This window comes from Dermacentor silvarum, chromosome 8 (genome assembly GCF_013339745.2).
Source record: "Dermacentor silvarum isolate Dsil-2018 chromosome 8, BIME_Dsil_1.4, whole genome shotgun sequence".
Taxonomy (NCBI): domain Eukaryota; kingdom Metazoa; phylum Arthropoda; class Arachnida; order Ixodida; family Ixodidae; genus Dermacentor; species Dermacentor silvarum.
Window position 1 is genome coordinate 174,497,902 of NC_051161.1, and position 23,156 is coordinate 174,521,057.

At 46.7% G+C, this 23,156-nt stretch overlaps 1 protein-coding gene across 1 annotated transcript in view; it reads left to right on the plus strand.

The window, feature by feature from the left end:
- LOC119461852 (formylglycine-generating enzyme-like) overlaps positions 1–23,156 on the plus strand; it is a 148,700-nt gene that overhangs the window by 65,114 nt on the left and 60,430 nt on the right. Inside the window, exon 5 of the mRNA XM_037723221.2 lies at positions 9,118–9,240. Within this exon, the coding sequence (XP_037579149.1) occupies positions 9,118–9,240 (123 nt within the window). The remainder of the gene's footprint in view (positions 1–9,117; positions 9,241–23,156) is intronic.

Sequence of the window (23,156 nt, forward strand, 5' to 3'; positions counted from 1 at the left end):
TTCTGATACATGCAGGCGCGTCCTGTGCCTAGCGATAACCTTTATCATTTGCTAGCCGATGAAAAGTGGTCATCGGTGAATGATAAACATGTATGCTTGTCAATACCCTCCCCTTAAAAAGCATCGTCCCGATGCTACAAACAAACACGAAAGCGAAAACCAAACCACGCATAATAAAGGTAAGCAAAAACAATAACAAAGCAACAAATGCCTTAAGTTCCTCAGCAGGCGTAAAAAGGCTTAAGACGCACCACGTGGATGACTTCAGGTCGTGCGCGGTGCTCCTGTGATTGCGAAATGCCGTCTGGCACGACCTCATAGTCCAGTGCGCCAATACGTCGGATGATCTTATAGGGTCCGACATAACGACATACTGTTTCTCGCTAAGTCTTCGTCAACGTATCAGAGTCCAGACCCAAACACGGTCACCAGGCTAGTACTCGACGTGGCGTCGTCGGTAGTGCCGGCTGTCTGTCCTCTGCTGGTTCTTGATGCGCAGACGGGCGAGCTGTCAACCTTTTTCGGCACGCTGCAAATAGGCGGCAACGTCGAGATTTTCTTCGTCGGTGACGTCCGGCAGCATGGCGTCAAGGGCCGTTGCCGGGTTCCTTCTGTAGACCAGGTTGAACGGCGCCATGTGCATCGTTTCTTGCACGACCGTGTTGTATGCGAAGGTCACCTACGGAAGGATGGCATCCCACGTCTTGTGTTCGACGTCGACGTACATTGCCAGCATGTCGGCAATGGTCTTATTTAGGCGCTCGGTGACGTCATTCGTCTGTGGGTGGTAGGCGGTGGTCCGGTGATGGCTTGTCTGGCTGTATCGCAAGATGGCTTGAGTTAGTTCTGCCCTGCCATAAAGGCCATACCTCTGTCGGTGATGAGGATTTCTGGGGCACCGTGACGCAGGAGGATGTTCTCAACGAAGAATTGGGCTACCTCGGCGGCACTGCCTTTGGGCAAGGCTTTTGTTTCGGCGTAGCGGGTGAGGTAGTCCGTAGCTACGACGATCCTTTTATTCTCAGACGTCGACGTCGGCAAAGGCCCCAATAAGCACATCCCGATCTGCTGGAACGGTCGGCAAGGTGGTTCGATCGGCTGTAGAAGTGTGGCTGCCCTTATCGGCGGTGTTTTCGTCGCTGACAGTCTCGGCATGTCTTTACGTAATGGGCGACATCGGCAGTGAGGCGAGGCCAGTAGTATTTTTCTTGTATTCTCGCAAGCATGCGGAAAATACCGAGGTGTCCAGCAGTCTAGTCATAATGCAGAGCTTGCGGAACCTCTGGGTGCAATGCTGAAGATACCACGAGGAGGTAGTTGGCTCGGAGTGGCGAGAAATTCTTCTTTAGGAGAATGTCGTTTTGCAAGAAAAATCACATCAATCCTCGCCTGAACACCTTCGGCACAACGACAGTCTTGCCTTCCAGGTAGTCTACAAGGCTCCTTAGTTTTGGGTCGACTCGTTGTTGTTCGGCAAATTCGCCGGCACTGATGGGTCCAAAGAAAGTGTCGTCATCCTGGTCGTCCTGTGGCGGGGGTTTGACGGGGTTCACCGGGGGGCAAGACAAGCAGTCGACGTCAGAGTGCTTTCGCCCGGACTTGTAAACGACAGTGATGTCGAATGCTTGAAGTCTCAGACTCCCATCGTGCGAGGCGACCTGATGGAACCTTTAAGTTAGCTAGCCAACACAAGGCGTGGTGGTCGCTTACAACATTGAAGGGCCTGCCATAGAGGTAGGGGCGAAACTTTGATGTAGCCCAGATGATGGCCAGGCACTCCTTTTCTGTTGGGGAATAATTTGCTTCCGCCTTCAACAGCGACCGGCTAGCGTAACTTACAACTCGTTCTAGACCGTCAGTCCTCTGCACAAGCACAGCGCCAAGTCCTACACTGCTTGCGTCAGTGTGGACTTCAGTATCGGCGTTTTCGTCGAAATGCACAAGTACTGGCGGCGACAGCAGGCGTCGCTTCAGTTCTTCAAATGCTTCCACTTGCGGCGTCTCCCACTTGAACACGACGACGTCCGTGAGGTACGTCAATGGCTCGGCGATTCGTGGAAAGTCCTTGAACATAGGACTAATGTAATAGGTGCACAGTCCAAGAAATCTACGCACTGCCTTTTTGTCGGCGAGTGGAGGAAAGTTGGAGATGGCCACAGTTTTCTGAGGGTCAGGGCGCACTCCAGACTTGTTGATGATGTGGCCCAAAAACAAGAGCTTCTCGTATGCGAAGCGGCACTTTTCTGGCTTCAACGTGAGTCCGGAGGTCTTGATTGCTTGAATAACTGTTTCAAGGCGCCGGAGGTGTTCTTCGAAGTTTGAGGCAAACACAACGACGTCATCCAAGTAGACGAGGCAAGTCTGCCACTTCAAGCCTGCCAGTACTGTATCCATGACGCGTTGGAAAGTCGCAGGTGCCTTGAACTCGAACAGTCCGTCTGGTGTTATAAAAGCAGTCTTCTCCCGGTCCCTTTCGTCAACTTCGATTTGCCAGTAGCCAGTTTTGAGGTCCATCGACAAAAAATACTTTGCATTGTAGAGTTGATCCAAGGCGTCATAAATCCGTGGGAGAGGGTATACATCCTTCTTGGTGATTTTGTTGAGGTGACGATAATCCTCACAGAAACGTAGGGTTCCATCCTTTTTCTTCACTAACACCACAGGGGACGCCCACAGACTCTTGGACGGCTGGACGATGTCGTCACGTAGCATTTCGTCGACTTGTTGCCTTATAGCCTCGCGTTCGCACACCGAAACACGGTACGGGCTCTGACGAAGTGGGCGGACATATTCGTCGGTTATGATGCGGTGCTTGGCGACAATGGTTTGTCGAACTTTTGACGACGACGAGAAGCAGTCCTTGTATTGCAGGAGCCGAGCTTTTAACTGTTCTTTCTTATGCCTAGGAAGGTTCTCATTAACGTCGAAAGCTGGTTCAGGTACTACAGTCGTCATTGCAGGATCTTTAGAGTCCATGAAGGCGAACGCACTGCTGGCTTGTACTATTACATCAATGTAGGCGACCGTGGTGCCTTTGTTAATGTGCTTGTATTCGGGGCTGAAGTTCGTGAGCATCACCCTTGCTTTCCCTGCACGTAGCTCAGCTATGCCTCTAGCGACTCAAATCTCACGGTCGAGCAGTAAGTGATGATTGCCCTCGACGACGCCCTCCATGTCTGCAGGCACTTCGGTACTGACGGATATCATTACGCTTGAATGACGGGGAACGGTGACTTGTTCTTCAAGCATATTCAAGGCATGGTAACTGATGTTTGTATCCGGCGGTATCGCTTTGTGCGTAGAAAGCGTTATCAACTTGGACTTAAGTCGATGACTGCACCATGTTATTTTAGAAAGTCCATGCCTAGGATGACGTCCCTGGAGCAGTGCTATATGATTACGAAGCTCGCCGGGTAAGTGCGATTGTTAACTGTGACTCGTGCTGTGCAGATTCCAGCCGGCGTTATTAGGTGGCCTCCCGCTGTTCGGATATTGGGTCCTTGCCAGACCGTCTTCACCTTCTTCAACTTGATGGCGAATGCGCCACTGAAGACGGAATAGTCGGCTTCAGTGTCGACGAGAGCGATGACGTTATGGCCATCGATTAGCACGTCTGGCGTTGCGGTTAAGTTGTGGCATTGGATCACGGCTGGGTCGGCTTGCTACGCTGCTGCTACGTCGTGTCGGCAGGTCTTCTTTTGGCGGCGAAGTGTTGTCGTCAAGGCTCTTGCCAGGTGGCATGCTGATACCTCGTCACGATGATTCGCGAATCGTCATCGTCATCAGCGGAGGATCTTCCGTATTGCGTCGTACAGCAACCGCACCTCCATCGGTTGCTGCTTTTAGTTTCCCGGATAGGGGCTCACGGACCGGTACCGGGCTGGGCCAGTGTATGGTCAGTGCTGCAGTGACAGGTAACGTCCTGGTGACAGCAAGCGTGAGGGTCATCGTGATTGCCACTGGGCTCCGGCGAGGTAGTCGGCGATGTCAAGTGGTCCCTCGCCAAGCTGGTGACATGGTGCGTTGACGGCAAACCCTCGTAGGCCCATCTCGCGGTATAGGCATCGGCGGTAGACATGGCCGGCTTCCCTGCAGTGATAGCAGAGCGGGCGGTGGTCGGGGGCACGCCAAATGTCCGTCTTTCTCGGGTAGCTGCGCTGGGCGACATGCGGGTGTGCTGGCTGCGGTGGCGGTGGACGACGGAACTGCGGCGTTACGGGGCCCTGGCACAAGCGCGGAGGGGAGCCTTGACGGCGGCGTAGGTCATCGCTTCCGGCTGGGGTTGCGGCAATTGCGGCTGCACATCGGGAACTCCTAGTGAGCGCTGAACTTCTTTGACGATATCGGCGATAGATGCCACTTGAGGCTGCAATCTGGGAAAGAGCTTGTGCAGTTTCTCGCGAACGACTGCTCTGATGGCCTCGTGCAGGTCGTCACTGCCAAGTGCTTGACCGTCAATGTTGTTCGCAACCAGTGTTCGGCGGTTATAGTGCCTTGTCCGCATGTTGAGCGTCTTCTCAATGGTTGTGGCCTCGGAAACAAACTCAGCAACAGTCTTGGGCGGGTTGCATATCAATCCGGCAAAGAACTCTTGCTTGACACCCCTCATCAAGAAGCAAACTTTTTTCTTCTGGCATGTTGGGGTCGGCATGCTTGAACAGGCGAATCATCTCCTCCGTGAAAAACGTGACGTTCCCGTTGGGCATTTGCACCCGGGCTTCTAGGAGAACTTCGGCCTTTTCCTTGCGCACGACACTCGTGAAGGTCCTCACGATGTTCTCACGAAATAGGTCCCACGTCACCAGGGTGGTCTCTCTGTTCTCAAACCATGTCCGAGCAGCGTCATCCAACGAAACATAGACATGGCGCAGCTTGTCGTCGTCGCTCCATTTGTTGAACGTTGCGTTCCTCTTATATGTCTCCAGCCAGGTTTCAAGGTCTTGAGCCGGTGATCCACGGGAGGTCGGTGGCTCCCGAGGTTGTTGCAGCAGGATGGGGAATGCAGGGGCTGCCATTGGGGTCGTTGACTTGGCCTTCATCGCTGTGGTCTTCTTGGGAAGAAGTCTGTACTCTGGCAGAAGTCCTTGCTGCCTACGACTAGTTAGCTGGTCCTTGGCGACGTTGGTGTCGTCCTCCGGTTTCGGGCTTGGATCGCGGCTTTGCGGGGGCGTTCGGTGCATGAACGCACAGCACCTCCACCAGATGTCACGTAGTAGTGACAGTGACGAAAACAGTCACAAAACTGGGAATGATGAAACAAGCTTTTTATTGGGCGAGCCTGTGCCAACAAAAGTAAGTTGCTCTCGAAGTTCTATAGCAGCGAACACAGTCGGCGATTGGCGAAATCTGGGGTGGTATTCTGTAAGAGTCTACCTAGTGGACTGTCCATTTCGGCTGTCGCTGATTGGCTGCTGCTTGATGTGCAGGAAGGAGACTGGCTGGCACCTTCCTGCACATCAAGCAGCAGCCAATCAACGACAGCCGAAATGGACAGTCCACTAGGTAGACTCTTACAGAATACCGCCCCTGATCAGCGGCGAAACACGTCGGCTTTTATAAATGAGTCATCGAAGCTTCCAGATTAATCCCTGGTGCCTGCGTGTCTTCCAGAAAGTACTAGACAATTCGCGTCGGTGACAACAGACAATGGATAGAAGCGTCGATAACGTTCGAGAAACTTCCGATACATGCAGGCGTGTCCTGTGCCTAGCGATAACGTTGAACATTTGCTAGCCGGTGAAAAGCAGTCATCGGTGAAAGGTAAACATGTATACGTGTCAATATCCTAATTAACTTCGCCTTGATTAACACCAAAGGTTCCCGTGGAAGAGCCGAAACGTCTTTTAACTGAATACATGTTACCTTGATTGGCACTGAGTGTATTACAGTGAAGATAGGAGATTTATGCCTGAAAAAGAAGCCCATGCAGCCATGTCGTCATAGATTTGCAGCCATACTTGCTGAACCCCAATTCTACAGTTTCAGTGGGACAAAATTAACTGCAGTTGGGAAGCTACATTCAGCAAAGATTTCTATCCAAAGGTTTAGATGTGGTGGTCAGCGCTGGCACTGTGTCACATTTCTGTGCAAGCGCTGGCCACCAGTAAGGACATTTGTGGGTTGCATTCAGTGCTGAAATCTGCTGCATGAGGAGCGACCATTTTGGGCTTCTATTATTGTGTTGTGCCGTCTCATCTTGCTGGCTCAAAACAGCTTCACTTGCACCAGTTCCCGCTGTGCACAGGACTTGCATGATTTTTGTCCTCATTTAAAGGTCTCCTATTGCTAGTTTCAGGTACTTTGAGTGGACAAGCGTAATGTGCTGAGCACCTATAGCCCTGATCACATAAGCCTGTAGCCCAAAGTTTCTTGGAAAAGCTTGCAGTCTCTCACTGGTGGCAGCAGCAAGGGTAGTGATAGGGGCTTGTTGGTACATCTTGAATGAAGGGAGAACAGACGAAACCAAAGAGGGCTATGAAATCTTCAGGAAGAATGGATGCTTAGAGACTGTGCTCTGCATATAGCGGTTGTGATGAAGACGACAGATCAGCGAGCATCTTGGAAAACATGCCAACAAGCCCATATCACTGCCCTTGTCGACTTGATTTTTCGTTCAGCGAGCAACAGCAGCGCCCTCCGTCGGACAGGCTCACTAATATTTGTTTCTCTGTTGTAGCTGGGAATGCTGACACAGCATAAAGACAACAGACACAGAAAGACTTAGGTCTATGCAGGACAGCCACTGGCCCAAAACGATTGATTCAAGGAAGTGTTGATGAAATTAACAAAAATGAATTAAAAGATTACACCTGCATGGAGGCGAATAGGTGATAGACGCACAATCATCTTTTGGTATAGTTCGCTGTTTTCAAGTAACTAAGCTCACTTACAGTGTTTTACTGTTCAACTACAATGTGCAGAATCCAGCTCTACAACATGCAGAATAATCGTTTCTAGGCTCACAAAATAACTAAAAGTGGAAAGGATGGTACGCTTCCAATGATGACCTGCAGAGGCTAGGCATCTGTAGAGTGAGGGTAAGCACTGAATATAGTGTTGTCATGTTTTATTGCTCCAAACACTTGTTGTTCAGAGATTGTTGTATCTGTTGAAGATATTTTGCTCAAGGACTGGCAGGTGAAATGAAAACTTAAGTGGCTTAGAGGCACTTTAATGTCCTTTCTTTCAACTTGCAAGTTTTAGACAAAAGTAACATTCTGTCAGCACCTACTCTAAATTTGAGTACATACAGCATGAATAGACGCAGACAGAAGTGAGAACAAATCAGGTCACAGCTCATTCTTGTCCCCATGTATCATTTGTTTTCAGTTTGTGTACTTCCAACTAACCCAGAAAAATGTGTTAGCTACTTTAAAGCATATGTCATTGCATGTAACTCACACCGTACTTTTAGAGGAAGTGGTATATTAGAAGGATAAAAGTTGCAGCACATTGTTCCCTGTTGTCTCGAGCTATTCAGTATGCATGTTTGCGCAAGTGTATTTGTCAAATCGGCAGGATTGTGTTTGTCGCCGCGAGGGAAGCGAGTGCCGGAGGAGGAAGGCACCTGGAGGTGGGGGGAAAAGAGAATTGCACCTTTATGCTTCGACACCGCAGTGCTTGTTGTGCATGTTCTCTGCATGTGTAGCAATATGCGTTTTCCCTGTGGCACACCAGACGTCGCACTGTCGAGATCAATGTAGCATCGCGCCCGCGTTTGCGCCCTTTCTGTTTGTGCTTCAACGCCGCGGTGCTTGCTGTGCATGTTTGCGGTGTCCATATGTTTGTGCGTACCCCGCATTCGCAAAATGAAACGTCACTGTAACTTTTTTGATGTGCTCTGAGGTGGCTGGTTCAGATCAGTTATGCAAATATTTAAATTTGTGCACACAAACCACATTTGAAAAATGTTTACCGCATGTTCAGAAGCACCTGATGCAGTTGCTTCTGTGGAGCTATTTGAAGAATGTCTTCCCCACATTAGCCGTAAAACAAGCAGATATTGGGCTTTCACCACCAGTCTGTTACTTGTGACTGAGTGGTTTTCCATATTCATAATGATTCACAGGGTGTCAGCGACCTGGAATACCTGGAAAAGTCAGGGAAATGCTGGACAACTGAAAAAGTGAAGGAATCATCGGGGGGAAATTTTTTTTAATTACTAAGGTCAGGGAAAATGACCCAGTAAACAGCCCAACTTGCAATTTCATGTAGGTCGGTTACATTGCAAAGCTTTTAGGCTCCTAGCAGCACTCTGAGTCTGCTCAATAATTTTGTCTTGAGTTGATTCTGTCCTCAGTTAATTCAATAATTCTGTCCAAAGGAATTTATTTGTAAAATGATCATGCAGGACTTGCCTTGAAGCTTCTGTAATGTTTTGGTAAAGCATATTGACTGCGGCAAGGGCGAACCATGGGGTGCAAGCCTGATGTGGCCCAATATGTACACTGCACACTCCTAATTGCTTCAAGCACCAAATAAGGGAAAAAAAGTTTGAGCTTCTTTGCTGCATTGAAACTTACCGGGCAGCTCACATGGCACATGCACTTTTTCATCAGACAGAAATGTGGCTGAAACGTTTTTTTCACTTGAACCGCAAGTTGGGCTTGTTGGTTTTCCATCCTGGTGTTAACAATACAAACCTTAGACGGGCACACGAGACAAGAAAACGACACCACAAGAGCTGACTTTCAACAACGTTTATTTGAAGAAAACACGGCTTCTTATACATTTGCCCATAGGAATCACACGTGTCCTAGACACACCATTGCACATCATGTGACACACGCACTTGATATCGAATAGCATAATATTCGACTGAATATTCGAAAATATTTAATATTTGCACGTTCCTATAAATAACCAATGTGGTAGACCACCATGAAACACTCTCAAGGATACACAGAAATACATATATGTGATTGCATTGCATTGCTGTATGTTTTACCCTCCCAAGCTAGCAATCACAGGTTAACTTTCCTCCATCTTGACCAAGCCTATTTGGGTGTTTCATATCCACAGACATACATATCAATAAGTCAATTTCTTGCATTCAGCTTTCATCGCCACTTGTGGAACAGCGTCGTCTTATTGTATTCTTTTATGCTCTTCCTACAGCATGGATCATCCCGTGGTGCACGTCTCGTGGAATGATGCTGTCGCATTCTGCAAGTGGTCAGGAAAGCGTCTTCTCACTGAAGCCGAATGGGAATATGCCTGCAGGGCAGGTCTTAAAAACAGGTGCGCACTTGCCTTTTTGAAAAAGCTGTATCGAGACATACACTGCACAGGATTGGCATGAAAGAAAAGGTATTCTGCACGCGTCCCATGGTTGCCAACCCGCATGACATGGTTGCCAGGCACAGTACCTGTTCTGCCAGCATGGTACACATGTTGCTACTGGAAAAGAGACACCTCTTGAGGTAATATGACCATTCGTGAAGCAGGCCTTCTAACTAAGGTATATTATGATGTATTTTTTGTGCAGCGCTAACAATTGGACAAATTGTCCTTGTGAGCGCTGCACAAAAATACATTACGTCATAAAGACTCACCAACTCTCTCAGTTTTCTATCCTAAAATATTAGCTCAAAGCGTTGGACAGACGCAAGAGCAAAACAGACATGGACAAGCGCTGCTATCTAGGTGTGACGGCGCCCATGGCAAATCTTTTTTCACGCCCCTCATGATGATGACATTGGTGATTATTATATATTATCATCCTCATCATCATCAGCCTATATTTATGTTCACTGCAGGACGAAGGCCTCTCCCTATAATTATTATTATACCTGTTAATATTTCGTCACAGTAAACTATTATAATTTTTTTACTGAATTACTCAATTACTGCAAATTGTTTCTTGCATTGTTTTACTCGGCATAATCGACCCACGACTTCTTAGCTGTGCTAACAATAAACTTTTTAAAGCGCGAACAAGAGACAATGCACAGAAAGAAGGTCAGACACAGGACAGGCGCCTGTCCTGTGTCTGACCTACAGAAAGTTTCTCTAGGCCCACAGAAAGTTCTTCTATGTTAACAATGTTTTGAAAAACTCGCTTTCCCAGTTTTTTTTATTATTTATTTATTTACACAATACTGCAGGCCAGTAATTTGGCCCTAGCAGGAGGGGCTACAAAGGATACATACAATGTAACGAAGATAAACAACAATAAAAATCAAGAGAACACAAAGACTGTAATCAACCATCGAAGCTTACAATGTGAGACTCAAGTTCATTCATAAAATCGGCGGATTCAAAAACCTTTCGGGGCAAAGAATTCCATTCAGACACCGTTCGTGAGAAAAATGAGTACTTGTGTGCATCGGTTCTAGCGAAAATTGGCGATAAAGAGTATTCATGGCTATGTCTAGTTGTCCTTGTAGTTAAAGGTTTTATACAATTGGGAAGTATTAACTTAGTTTTCCCTGCAAGACAATTATGAAGAAAACCAAGACGACTAATTTTCCGGCGAGCCTCGAGAGTCGGCACATGGTACTTCTGCAACAATAAGGATGGCGAATCGTGCCTTCTATATCTCCCAAAAATAAATCTGATTGTCTTTCTTTGGACTCTTTCGAGTTGCATAACATCTTTCTTATAATGAGTATGCTGCCAAACTTCGGCAGCATACTCTAGTTTTGACCGAATACATGTATTGTAAGCTAACATTGTGGTACTAACTGCAGCATGTTTAAGTTTTCTTTTACAGAATCATAGCTTCCGCAGGGCTGATGAAGCAATGTCCAATATATGCTCTGACCAAGCAAGCTTGTTAGAGTCACGTCTAAGTACTTATATTGGGAAACTTCCTAATACAGGCTGGTTATGGAGTTGATAAGAAAAATAACTAGGACATTTTTTCTTTGTGACACGTAAAAGTACAGTTGTCTCTGAATTCAATACCATACCCCAACGCATACACCAATCATCGATTGCCAAAAGAGTTTTTTGCAACAAGAAATGATCATTTGTGGATGATATTTTCTTAAAAACAGCACAATCATCAGCAAACATTTTATGGATACATCATGAGGCACTACGTCCACCAAATCATTAACATAAAGGAGAAACAATAGCGGACCTAAAAAACTCCCTTGTGGAACGCCCGAGGTAACAGACAGCGCTCTAGACGGACAATGATCAATTTCCACAAACTGCTTTCTATCGGCTAGGTACGAAGCAATCCTCTGAATAATGTACAAAGGTAACCCTATACATTGTAATTCATACAATAATTTTCCATGTGGCACTCTATCGAAGGCTTTCGATAAGTCTAAAAACAGAATGTCAATTTGACCGGACTGGTCAAGTACACTCGATATCTCGTGTACCGTCGAAATAAGCTGTGTGGTTGTAGATAGACCCTTTCGAAAGCCGTGCTGATGAGGAGACAAAATATTGTTTTTAATAACGAATTCCTGAATAAAACTCACCACTATGTGTTCCAAAAGTTTACAACAACTACTAGTAACAGAAACAGGACGGTAATTTTTAGGAGGTAGCCGATCACCGGCTTTATGGACAGGCGCCACACGGGCTATACGCCAGTCAGCTGGTACCAGAAGTTATTGAAAATTTAAACATTGTGGTCAAAAAATTCGAGATTTGCTGAGCGTAACGCCTTAAAAATGCATTTGACAGCCCGTCAGGGTCAGTGGACTTCTTATTATCTAGCTTCAATAGCATGGCAAGAACCCCCTCACTAGTTATATCAAACTCATTTTCTAATACAGGAGAAACATTTGGCAGGTTATATTCGTCACGTATTGAAAAAACAGATTGAAAGTACTGATTAAACGTCTCTGCAATTTGTCATCCAGAATATTATCATCAACTTTGACTTTCTTAATCTCTTTTTTACTTTGACTGAGGTAGCGCCAGAACTTGCGAGGATCACTTTTAATGAAGTCGGCAGTAGTGTTGCTAAAAAGTTGGTTCTTGCTTGTTTTACTTTACTTTGCAGATCATGCTTTAGCTGCATACATTGTGGAGTGAATGTTTTGTGCTTCTTTCTCAGGCGCTTAATTTTTCTTTTGGTTTGTATTATCTCCCAACTAATCCAGGGGTTTGTACGGTGCTTTTGCAGTCTTTTTGACGGTATGAAATGTTGAATGCAGAACTTAACTGCACAATAAAACTGTTACCACAAACTTTCAACGTTGTTGGTGCTAACGACAAGGTGCTCTTCTAAATAATCAATTACTGCTGTGCCATCGGCTCTACTGTAGGTGGAGGAATTTTGTCCTTTTGCATCTCCGTATATCTAGTCGAGCAGAAATGTATCAGGTTATGGTCTGAAATTCCAGGTTCAACTTGTACTGTTCCCGAGCTAAATTTTTCAGAAATAAATAGAAGATTCAGAATTGCATTTCCATGGGTGTAAGCTGTCACGATCTGGTCAAGATTAAAAGTAAGTATTAGATCAGTTAGAGTGTCAGCCGCTACAGAATATCCATACTGCTTGTTATTCCAATCAATGGATGGCAGGTTAAAATCTCCGGTTATAATTAGGTTTTTGTCCCAGAATTTCAGCAGGTGATCATATAGCCTGCTCAAAGACAACTCATCAGCATTTGGAGGTCGGTAAACAGCTCAGACAAAGAACATGTCTCCTTGTTAACTTCAATATTATCCTTTGTTATCACCGCAACGCCACCACCACGGGAACCCCTATCACACCTGTACCGCCTGTAGCCCGGCGGCACAACTTCGTCATCACCAATTTGATCATGAAGCCAAGTTTCAATTATAACACATATTTGAGGATTACAGTCGAATTCCGCAACAACGAAATTCACGGGACACGCAAAAAATTTCGTTGTGGCGGAACTTCGTTGACGCACAATTAGTATGTATAGTCGAATCTCATTAATTCGAACTTGAAGGGGCCGGAAAATTTGTTCGAATTAAAAGAAGGACTTATTTTTGACGTATTTGTGCACCATGGCACAACGTACGAACAGTGCGAGTAGTGAAATATTGCGGCGGGCAAGCACATAGCGAGCGAGGGCCACGAACTGCCCAACGCGGCCAACGCTCGCTTCCCGATAATGGCAGAAAACAAAACTTCAGGGAGCGGGCGGCGCCGACAAGCCGACGGGTGCGCGTGGAAGGTGAGGGAGGAGGGCGGCAGGGAAGTGGATTTGGCCTCGGCAACCCCGTCGCTTCGGTGGCTCCCCTCGCGCTCCTGCGTAGTTCCCTGACCTTCGACTGTCTCCGTGCGCGCCCGCCGCCATTCCGGCACCGTCCGGCCTGGCGCCAGCTTAGCCCGCTCCCCGAAGTTTCATTTTCTGCCGTTGAAGCGAGCGTTGGCTGGCGTGGGCAGTTTCGTTGGCCGGACTGGGCCTCCGTCGTTGCTTCCCTCTGCGCCGCAGCGTTGGCGTCGGCACGTATACACGAGTGTTCCGGCGCGACGCAGAAACGGCGACCTTGCCATTTGAGAGAGTGAAATTTCCGCTGCGGATCTTTCTTTCTTTCTTTTTTCTCCGCGCGGCGTTTGCAGGCGGTGTCGGAGCAATGCCGGTCGGAGGCGCCGCCATGAGAGCTGCTGAGAGCATTGTCGGTGCGCGGTATGTTGGAATTAACCGTCGCAAATGCTTTCGCGTTTGAACTACCGAGTGTTTTCGCCCATTGGAATACACATAACTTTGACGGGACCACAGCGTCAGTTCGAATAAAGCGTGTTCGAATTAACGAGAATCGACTGTATATACGTCCGCCAAACGGCAAAGCGGCATACGAAACCGAAACCATCGTCCGGGAAATCTTCGCGATGGCGTGACGGCAAAGGTTGCGACGTACCGAACGCGGTCAATAAAGTGTCAAATGAGAGAATGCATTTCGCACCGCTTACTCATTTTGCAGCACATGCACCGTCGCAACGAAGCGGTTTCAATTATCACAATTTCATGGCATATTAATGACGAAGTCAGCAAATTTGGCTAGCTTGCGCTTACCGGAAGTTTTATTTCCAGAAGTCGGTCAGCCTGGATTGTGAGACGGCAAGCAAAGGCGTTACGCGAGTTTCACAGTCCGTTAAAAGAGCCGTCGCAATGTCATTGTCGTGGGCTATGGTAACTTTTAAGATAAGGTCAAAGGGATCCATTACTTTCAAAGCAGTCGCCGGAGTCAGTGTGTCTAGCGGGTTGTCATTTTCCCCAGACGACGAGACGTTGGCATCTTGTTGACAATGGCGGATGCGGCGCGGCTGCCATATTTTGAAAGCAATCTGCACCGTGCACGAAGTGCTAGCCCGCTCAGGTCTCATCTTCAAAGCAATCTGCGGTGTGGGCAAAGTGCAACTAGTGCCAGTAGAGTCGTGTGCGCTGTGCTTTCGACGTTTAGTTCACGTTGAAGCGAGAGACGGCACGGAGCTCAATTCGCTTGCTGTTATTGCCGCGCCTTCTCATTCTAGCCTGTTGACACCGAGTTTCCACGGTCATCGAGCGAGATGTGTTCATGTTTACCTGTGCGCGCGTGACACCGTGCTTCGTAATTTAGTTAGTAAGCGAATGTTTACAAGTTCATACGGCCGATGAAACTATGATCCTTTGTTCGTAAAGCTGTCTACTAATCTGCTATAGCCATCGATGCTTCGCCTTTCGGGCGAAACTGTGAAATTTTTTCCTTCCGCTTTCTGCCTCGGCGATCATATGTGCCTTCTCATCGGAGAGAGAAATTTACGTTTCTTCGTTGGCGTAGCCATTTCGACCGGACACACGCACCACAGAAAACAGCAGTGATTGTGGTGATCGCGTGCAGTCTCACGCAGGCGCGTGACGACCACGCGTGGCTATAGATTGCAGTGGCGTAAATCGGTACTTAGAACTTGATTTCGTTCGCGAAAACCTCGTTCCAGCGGGCATACGATCGTCACAGCTTTGGAAGGGCCTTCTAATTTGACTACTTGGCAGTTCCAATTTCAATTCAGTCCCAGTTTCGTTCTCAAAAAGTTCGTTGAAGTGGAAATACCGAATAAAACACCTTCGTTATGGAGAGACTTTTTTTGTATTAGTTTCTATGGGCAGCTGACAGGGAATCGGAAAATCTTCGTTGTGGCGGGAATTTCGTTGTAGCGGCATTCGTTGTAGGGGGATTCGACTGCACATGACAAAAGAAGCGTTTCCAATTTTTCTGTTTTATTGACAATGCTCCGAGCGTTAAATACAAGCAGACGAAACTCGCGATCCTTTAATAGCTAGCTTGTTGAGATGAAGGTGTTCGTCTTCGACAATGCTTTGCGCGAGTTTGAAGTGTCGTCCCAATAATACTACAGTTGTTTGTCAATGCTGATCTTGTCCTGTACGAGTGATACCTTCTTGCCCATATTCTTATCTTGTTTCGCACCGTCCCAGAGCAATTTCCTTTTTCGCAGCGTATCTGCGCAGTAGTCATTTTGAAGGCTTATGCTAGTTCCTTTCAATATTTTAGCATTCCTCAAGACTGCCTCCTTTTCATTATAATCTTGAAAGTAAAGAATTATAGGCCGCTTTTCGGACGGTTTTCCTAGTCCATAAATTCTAGCAATTGATTCGCATTTTACTTCCAATTTTTGCTCGAAGACATTTTTAATTACTTTGTTGCACAAGACAGCTTCAGATTCGTTTGGTTCTTCTGGAATGCCGAACACAACAAGATTGCTCATACGGCTTCGATCCTCGAGGTCAACTATTTTTGCTTGCTGGGACCTGAGTGCACCATGTATACTAGTTACAGATGCATTCAATTCATCCACGACGCAACTCTTAATTTGCAACTCTTTGACCTTGTCTTCTAAGTCTACTAATAGCTCACATCATCGCTTTTATTGCTGAATCTGTCTTGTGCAGGCGAGTTTTGATCTCAGCGATGTCAGAACAGATATCTTTCTGCCCATTTATAATAGTTTCAAACATTTCTTCCACTGTGGGTCCGGGATTTTCCTCATCATCTCCGCACACAAGAAGTTTGCATACACAGAAACATCTACGTGGGCACAGCAAAATCACCAAGCAACGATCATCACTGCAGATTAAATGATGAGAAAAAGCAGTCGCATAGTGAATGCTCCCTACGCTTGCACCGTGCCCACTGGTGCTGTCTCTCCTTTGTAGCTGTGCCTGGCGACGTTACAAAGCCATGGTTTGAGGGTAGCGATGCCGGGTCGAGGTTGATGCATGTGCTTGTTTCCTTCTTGTCTTCGCTGATTTTAGATCCGATGATTGCAGACGGCAATCATCCCTAGTGCCACCACATCTGGTGACGCTAGTGCTGACATTTGTGACTTGTCTTGAACATACTGTAGGTAAAATCATTTTGTTATTTACAACACAAATATATACAAAAAAAATTCTATGCATTATCCCACTTCCTAATCTCTGCTGCAGAACTTTTCTTGCTTTCGCTGCAGTGAATCGATCTATAATGTCATCAAAGTTCGTTTTTTCCATTTCTTCTCTCTCTACTCTCAGCAGAGCCAGGTCGCAAAGACTGTCCTGGTCCATGATGCCCGCAAATATGAGAGTATTAACTACAGCTCGCTCAAGGATATCTCATAAGCCAGCGATGGAAACTGCTATGGTTAGCATTATCTGAGTGGCCATGCGAAGGTTGGGGAAGACGCTCTCATCTTCATATTGATGTATTGAACAATAAATTTGAGTAGTTCTGCGTCTTGACACTTTCAGGTCAACCCGCCTTGAAAGTAGCAGCCTACAATCTAAAATCTCTTCATAGAGATCCTGTGCGTCAATGTCAGAACGGTAAAACTATCCAAAGCTGTAGCAATTTGTTCCTTCTCGTCGGTGCCATAGCACAGCTTGCCAACGTCCAGGAGAAAGCCAACTTGGCTCCTGCAGTTGAGTGAACCCTTCCTCCATTTCGGTGTGAACACGATCGAGTGTGGATTTCACAGTCCTTTCCATTTCCTGCTTAGTTGTTGGACGTCTCCTTTCGACTTTTCACCAGGCATTTGTTTTTTTCGTCTCGAAAGCTTTTCAACATCGATGTCCCACTCCTCACAGCAACCAAGCCCTTCATCAAGCGCCTCGCTCACCAGCGTTTCCCTTTCATCAGGAAAATACTCTCGGAGAGCTTTCGTGTCTAAGGCAACCTCGTGAAAGTTCATTTTTGAATCTTGCAGTCTTTTTTGGACCCCTGTGTTGCTCTAGCTGATTCCAACATGTGCCTGCAAATTTCCTAACTTCATCACCCCACCTAGTTTTCTGCCGTCCTCGACTGCGCGTCCCTTCTCTTGGTATCCATTCTGTAACTCTAATGATCCACCGGTTATCCATCCTACGCATTGCATGGCCTGCCCAGCTCCATTTTTTTCCTCTTAATGTCAACTAGAATATTGGTTATCCCCGTTTGCTCTCTGATCCACACCGCTCTCTTCCTGTCTCTTAACGTTAGGCCTAAGATACTACATTCCATCGCTCTTTGTATGGTCCTTAACAGCTTCTTTGTTAACCCCTTATGTTAGCACCAGTAGAATGCAATGATTGTACACTTTTCTTTTTAACGACAGTGGTAAGCTCCCAGTCAGGATTTGGTAGTGCCTGCCATATGCACTCCAACCCAATTTTATTCTTCTGTAAATTTCCTTCTCATGATCTATACGAACCAATATATTGTTCCAAAAGCCAAGCAAGATTAAAAAATTATAGCTTAACATTCGCTTGTACAACAGTGTTGCATCACTTCTGGTTTCGCTCGTTTCATTTTCATTATATGTCATTCCATGGAGAACTTGAAGTATCTCCTCAAGGTACCTATTGACTGGCTTCACCGCTTCGGCCCTTACATTCCACCTGGTCTCTATCTTGACAACAAGTTTCTCCGAACGCTGCGCTGAGCGAGAAAAAAAAATCACGTAAAGTGCTTCGATGGTCCCAAAAAAGGTAATTATTATATAGTGTCTTCCTTTGGAGCATGTACTCCCACCAAGTTGAGCGAGTGATTGTTGCAATATGCAAAGATTGCTAATTTGTTTTTTTCAGCTATTCTTCGATTGACACCACTTTTTTGTCCAGCAATCAGGGCATCATTGTCGTAGCACTATGACCGGCAGTCCTGTAGATCCATTTTGTCCTCCACTAGCTGGTTTAATATCACCTCAACGAAGCTTTCAGCATCGTTCTTCCTGATCTGGATAAGACCAAGGGAGGTCTCTTTAACTTGGACTGATTTATTCTCTAAATCAACTTCCACGTGTCGCACAACCTCTGATTCATGGTGTGCTTGGTTGGAAGTCGTGTCAAACATAATGCTGTCATACTGGCTTTACGGATTTTTCACAGCCAGGACTCACGAACTACCATCATTTCATTTCATTTATTTAACCTAAGGGCCCAGAGTCTGGCATTACATAGGGGGGGGATAACAACAACAAGAAACTTCAATACGAGGTGATAAGCATGAAGAACAAAACGCAAATGATTACAGCATTAAGGAGATACAGTGCATGTATAATGCAATAATACAAGATCTAGCGACAACACTTTTAGAATAATACAACAAATGTATGACAGTGTTCAAAGGTAGTAAGGCGTGCGAGCAGGATAACATGGTTGGTTAGAAAGGATCAGCTGGTATGCCAGGTTTGCTCATTAAGGTAGGTTAGTAGAGATTATTGGGAAGAAGATAATTTCTTAATGTTGGCAATGGATTGCGGAAGGGCGTTCCACTCATTTATTGATAAAACTAAAGGTGAGGGTAAATTTTTTTAGTTCGAGCGAAAGGTGGGTATACCTTGAGTTCATTGTCAATATGGGTGGAGATGTGGGCTGCTGGATGAATGAATTTGCGTGAAAAGTTGATAAACACTATGAAAAAAAGATAATCGCGATATATTTTCTGCGTATTGCAAGAGGTAAAATGCCAAGTGTTCTTTTTATGGATGACACACTGTGATAACGAGAATACGAGGACGAGATGAATCTAGCGGATTTACTTTGAATTGATTCCAGCATGCCGGTAAGGTAAGCTTGATGGGGATGCCATATGTTGGAAGCGTACTCTAATGGGGGTTTAATTAGCCAATTAAATGCCTGGAGTTTAGTGTCAGAATTAGCAAGGTGTAGGCGACGTTTTAGAATGCCAAGCTTTCTAAATGCTTTACTAGTGATTACTTTTACATGACCATTTTATTTTGGATTGTAATTGAACAGGACTCCCTAAGTATTTAATTGACGAAACTGTTTCAACTGAAGAATTGTTAATTAGGTATTCATTAGGCAATAAGTTGAGACTAGGACCAAATTTAACGTGTTTAGTTTTCTCAATGTTACTTTTCATCTGCCATTTACTGCACCATTCCGAAAGAGTCGTTAAGTCGGATTGCAGGGTCAAAGTGTTGTTCTGGTTTGTTATTTCTTTATTATATTATGCAGTCATCTGTAAAAAGATGTATGGAAGACTGTATGTTGGTCGATATATTGTTTATGTAGATTAAGAATAACAGTGGTCCCAAAACTGATCCTTGTGGGACTCCTGGCTTGACATGCATGTGGTGAGATACATCCACATAAATCTTTTGTCATTTCAAGTTGAATCTTTGGAAGTGCCTCCCCTGCTCTTGAAGCCTGTCTGTGTTCCACTGTGCTTAGAAGTTTTGCGAACAGTTCTTTCCTCAGCTTGTGTGGATGTTAACGAAGTGGAAGGAAATCGAGCTGCCTCCAGGGAACACGAGGTTTTTCAAAGAAGGGCGTGAAGAACTGTCTTGGCTTCCTTTGCTTTCTCCTCTTCCACCCTTCAGCTCCACACTGGTCAAGCGGTTCATGACTCTGCTTGACTGAAAAATAAAAAAAATGACCTAAAGCTTAAGGTTTTGTTTTTGTAAACGAGAAAATGTTATTCAGCAGCATTATTATTTTCAAGACCCAAAAGGCTTTGTCTCAGGCAGTATATACAGCTAAGACCTAGCGCTAGGTGTTAACAATACTCCATACAGAGAACAATCAACGTAAAAAATGCTTATAGTTATAGAGAAAATCTGCTGCGAAGACGTCCCTGGCCGTGATGTTGTGAGCAAACTCTCAACGAGCTAGTAGAAGGGTGGAATAGCTCTTCATCCTTTAGTGCTTGGCAGCGTGGATCAGGGCAGAAGGTTTAAAAGGCAGAAAGACGAGAAAACTGTATTGACAGGGATTTGTAGGCAGGGCTTATTTACAATCGCCTAGACAGACTGGCATACAAGTGTTCCTTAAACCAACCCCAGAATTTCGGCTCACGTGCAGGATGACCATATCTCGCATGTTTGCGGCGGCAAACATGCGCAGGCAACACTGCGTTGTTGTTGCCAGATTTAGTCCAGCGAAAAATCCACAGAAAAAAATGCATTTCGCGTGATTGGTGGAAAAGTTTCGCAACCGCCTTGAACTGACAGTAGCGTTGCTAGTAGGACGCGGGGAGCACCTTATGCACTATGTTGGGGGGTGACGCACTGATGAGCATTGACGCTTCATGTCTCGATACCAGGTGTAAGCGCGGTGTAGAGTTTTGTCTATCGTTCATGTTTCTTTTTTTTTCCTTTTTTTTTCTCTCTTGGGAAGGTCGAGGATACTTGCTGTCGCCACGCCTTCCCCGTAGTGACCAATTTGACCAGCTCTTAGCGGGCGCTGCTTTGTTAACGCTGTCACGCCCGTGGGGAGGGGATCAGCGACGTGCGTCCCCTCCTGCCACCCGTGAGTTTAATATCTGCCTCTTTGTTGCTCCTGGCTAGCCCCAGCATTCTAAGAGAAGATTGTAGGACCGCGCACTGAATGGCGCCATTGCGTTGATTCGACCCCACGGTACAACTAGTACGACAAAGTGCGTTGGCTGGTCAGGGGCTGCAAGTATTTGAGTAATTAGTGGGCAAGTACCCAGACGTCTTAGTTTTGCCGTTTGTCGTTTGTGGGAGAGATTTTGGTTTTGACGCCTTCTTGGCGCCTGCCGCATGTTGTTCTACTTTTGCTGTTTGCGCTTTTCTTTTTTTTTTTGTGGAGAGGTTTTGAATGCGCCAAACTAATAGAAGTACCCACCCCAGTGAGCGCCTGGTGCCCCCTCTCGAGTGGCGCTCGGGTCCTACCATGCCCCACCCTAAACTCGCTGCTATCAAATGTCTAATAACAGAGTACCACCCACCAATACCATAAAATACTGTCACGAGTGGTGCTAGACACCGGTAATTGCAGTAGGCGAGAGTACGGCAAGACAAACATTTATTGAGGCAAACTTGTGCCCCGCATAACCAAAAACCAACTGTAGCCCAGTAAGAGCAACATGTGCGAGCACGGACGGCGATCGGCAAAAACAGAGAGCATCACCAATGTGCAGGCAGTACTTAAAGACTGCGAAGGGACATGCGCAGTACTATCGCGAGAGATAGCGCGAGTTGCCCTGCCTGATACGATGGGCCCATCATAGGTACGAAGCTGGTATCACGGTAGGTTTGCGCGAGTGCTTAAACGCGATAGCAATCGTCATGCGAAAGTCATCGGAACAGATGTAAAGACCATAAGGCACGTGGCATTGCTCCCCTCCAAAAAAAAATAACATCGTCCCGATGTTGGAAATAAGTATTCAGTGAAATAAATAGCACACAGGAATTTGTAAAGAACACAAAGGTAGCAAAGAAAAACTACACAACATGCTTTGTAACGTGCGTAATAAGGCTTCAAGCGCACGACATGAACAATTTCAGGCCGTACACGCCGTCGCTGAGAGTTCGTCATCCCGTCAGGAATGACCTCATAGTTCAGTGCACCCACGCGGCGGACAATCTTGTATGGGCCGAAATAACGTCGAAGGAGCTTCTCGCTGAGGCCTCGTCGGCGAACTGGTGCCCATACCCAAACGTGCTCGCCGGGCGTGTATTCTTGATGGCGGTGTCGAAGGTTGTAGTGCCGGGCGTCAGTCGCTTGCTGCTTTCTTGCGGTTCGGACTCTAGCAAGCTGCCGGGCTTCTTCGGCGCGCTGCTGAAAAGTTGCCACATCGGGGTTTGGGTCGCCGTCATTTACATGTGGCAGCATGGCGTCGAGTGTCGTCGCTTCCCGACCGTAAACAAGAGCGAACGGTGTCAGCCCAGTTGTCTCCTGAATGGCTGTGTTATAGGCGAAGGTGATATAAGGGAGTATTTCATCCCAAGTTTTATGTTCAACGTCCACGTACATCGACATCATGTCCGCCAGGGTTTTGTTTACCCGTTCCGTGAGACCGTTAGTTTGCGGATGGTATGCGGTAGTTCGGCGGTGAGTGGTGTGGCTGTACCGCAAAATGGCCTGCATCAGTTCACTACAGAATGCTGTCCCCCTGTCAGTGATAATGGCCTCTGGCGCACCGTGGCGCAGGACGATCTGACAAATAAAAAATTTGGCGGCTTCCTCAGCGGTGGCTCTTGAGAGTGCGCACGTTTCTGCGTAGCGCGTCAAGTAATCCGTCGCAACAATAATCCATTTGTTCCCGGCGGTAGACGTCGGGAAAGGCCCAAGAAAATCCATTCCAACTTGCTGGAACGGTCTTGTCGAGGGTTCGATTGGTTGCAGGAGTCCGGCAGGTTTCGTTGGGGGAGTCTTGCGGCGCTGGCATTCTCTGCACGTACGGACGTAGTGCTTGACTTCTTCGGCAATACGGGGCCAGTAATAACATTCTCGAATCCGCGCCAGTGTTCGTGCACAGCCGAGGTGTCCGGATGTTCCTTCATCATGAGACGCCAGCAAAATGTCTTGACATAAGGATGACGGCACAACAAGCAGATAGGCCTTCTTTGTAGGATCGAAGTTCTTTTTGACTAGAACACCATCTCTCAAACAGAATGCGGACACACTGCGCTTGAAGATTTGTGGGACGGTGTCACTTTGTCCCTCAAGGTAATCAATGAGGCCACTCAGTTCAGGGTCGACCCGTTGTTGTGTGGCGAAATCGGAGGCGGTGACCATGCCCAGAAAAGGTGAATCGTCGTCTTTACACTCTGGTGGTTGCTCGGCGGGGGCTCGGGACAGACAATCTGCGTCTGAATGCTTCCTTCCGTTCTTGTACACTACAGAAATGTCGAACTCCTCCAGTCGCAAACTCCATCTTGCGAGGCGTCCAGACGGGTCCTTCAGGTTGGCAAGCCAACACAAGGCATGGTGATCGGTAACGACAGTAAACGATCTGCCGTACACATATGGGTGGAATTTTGATGTTGC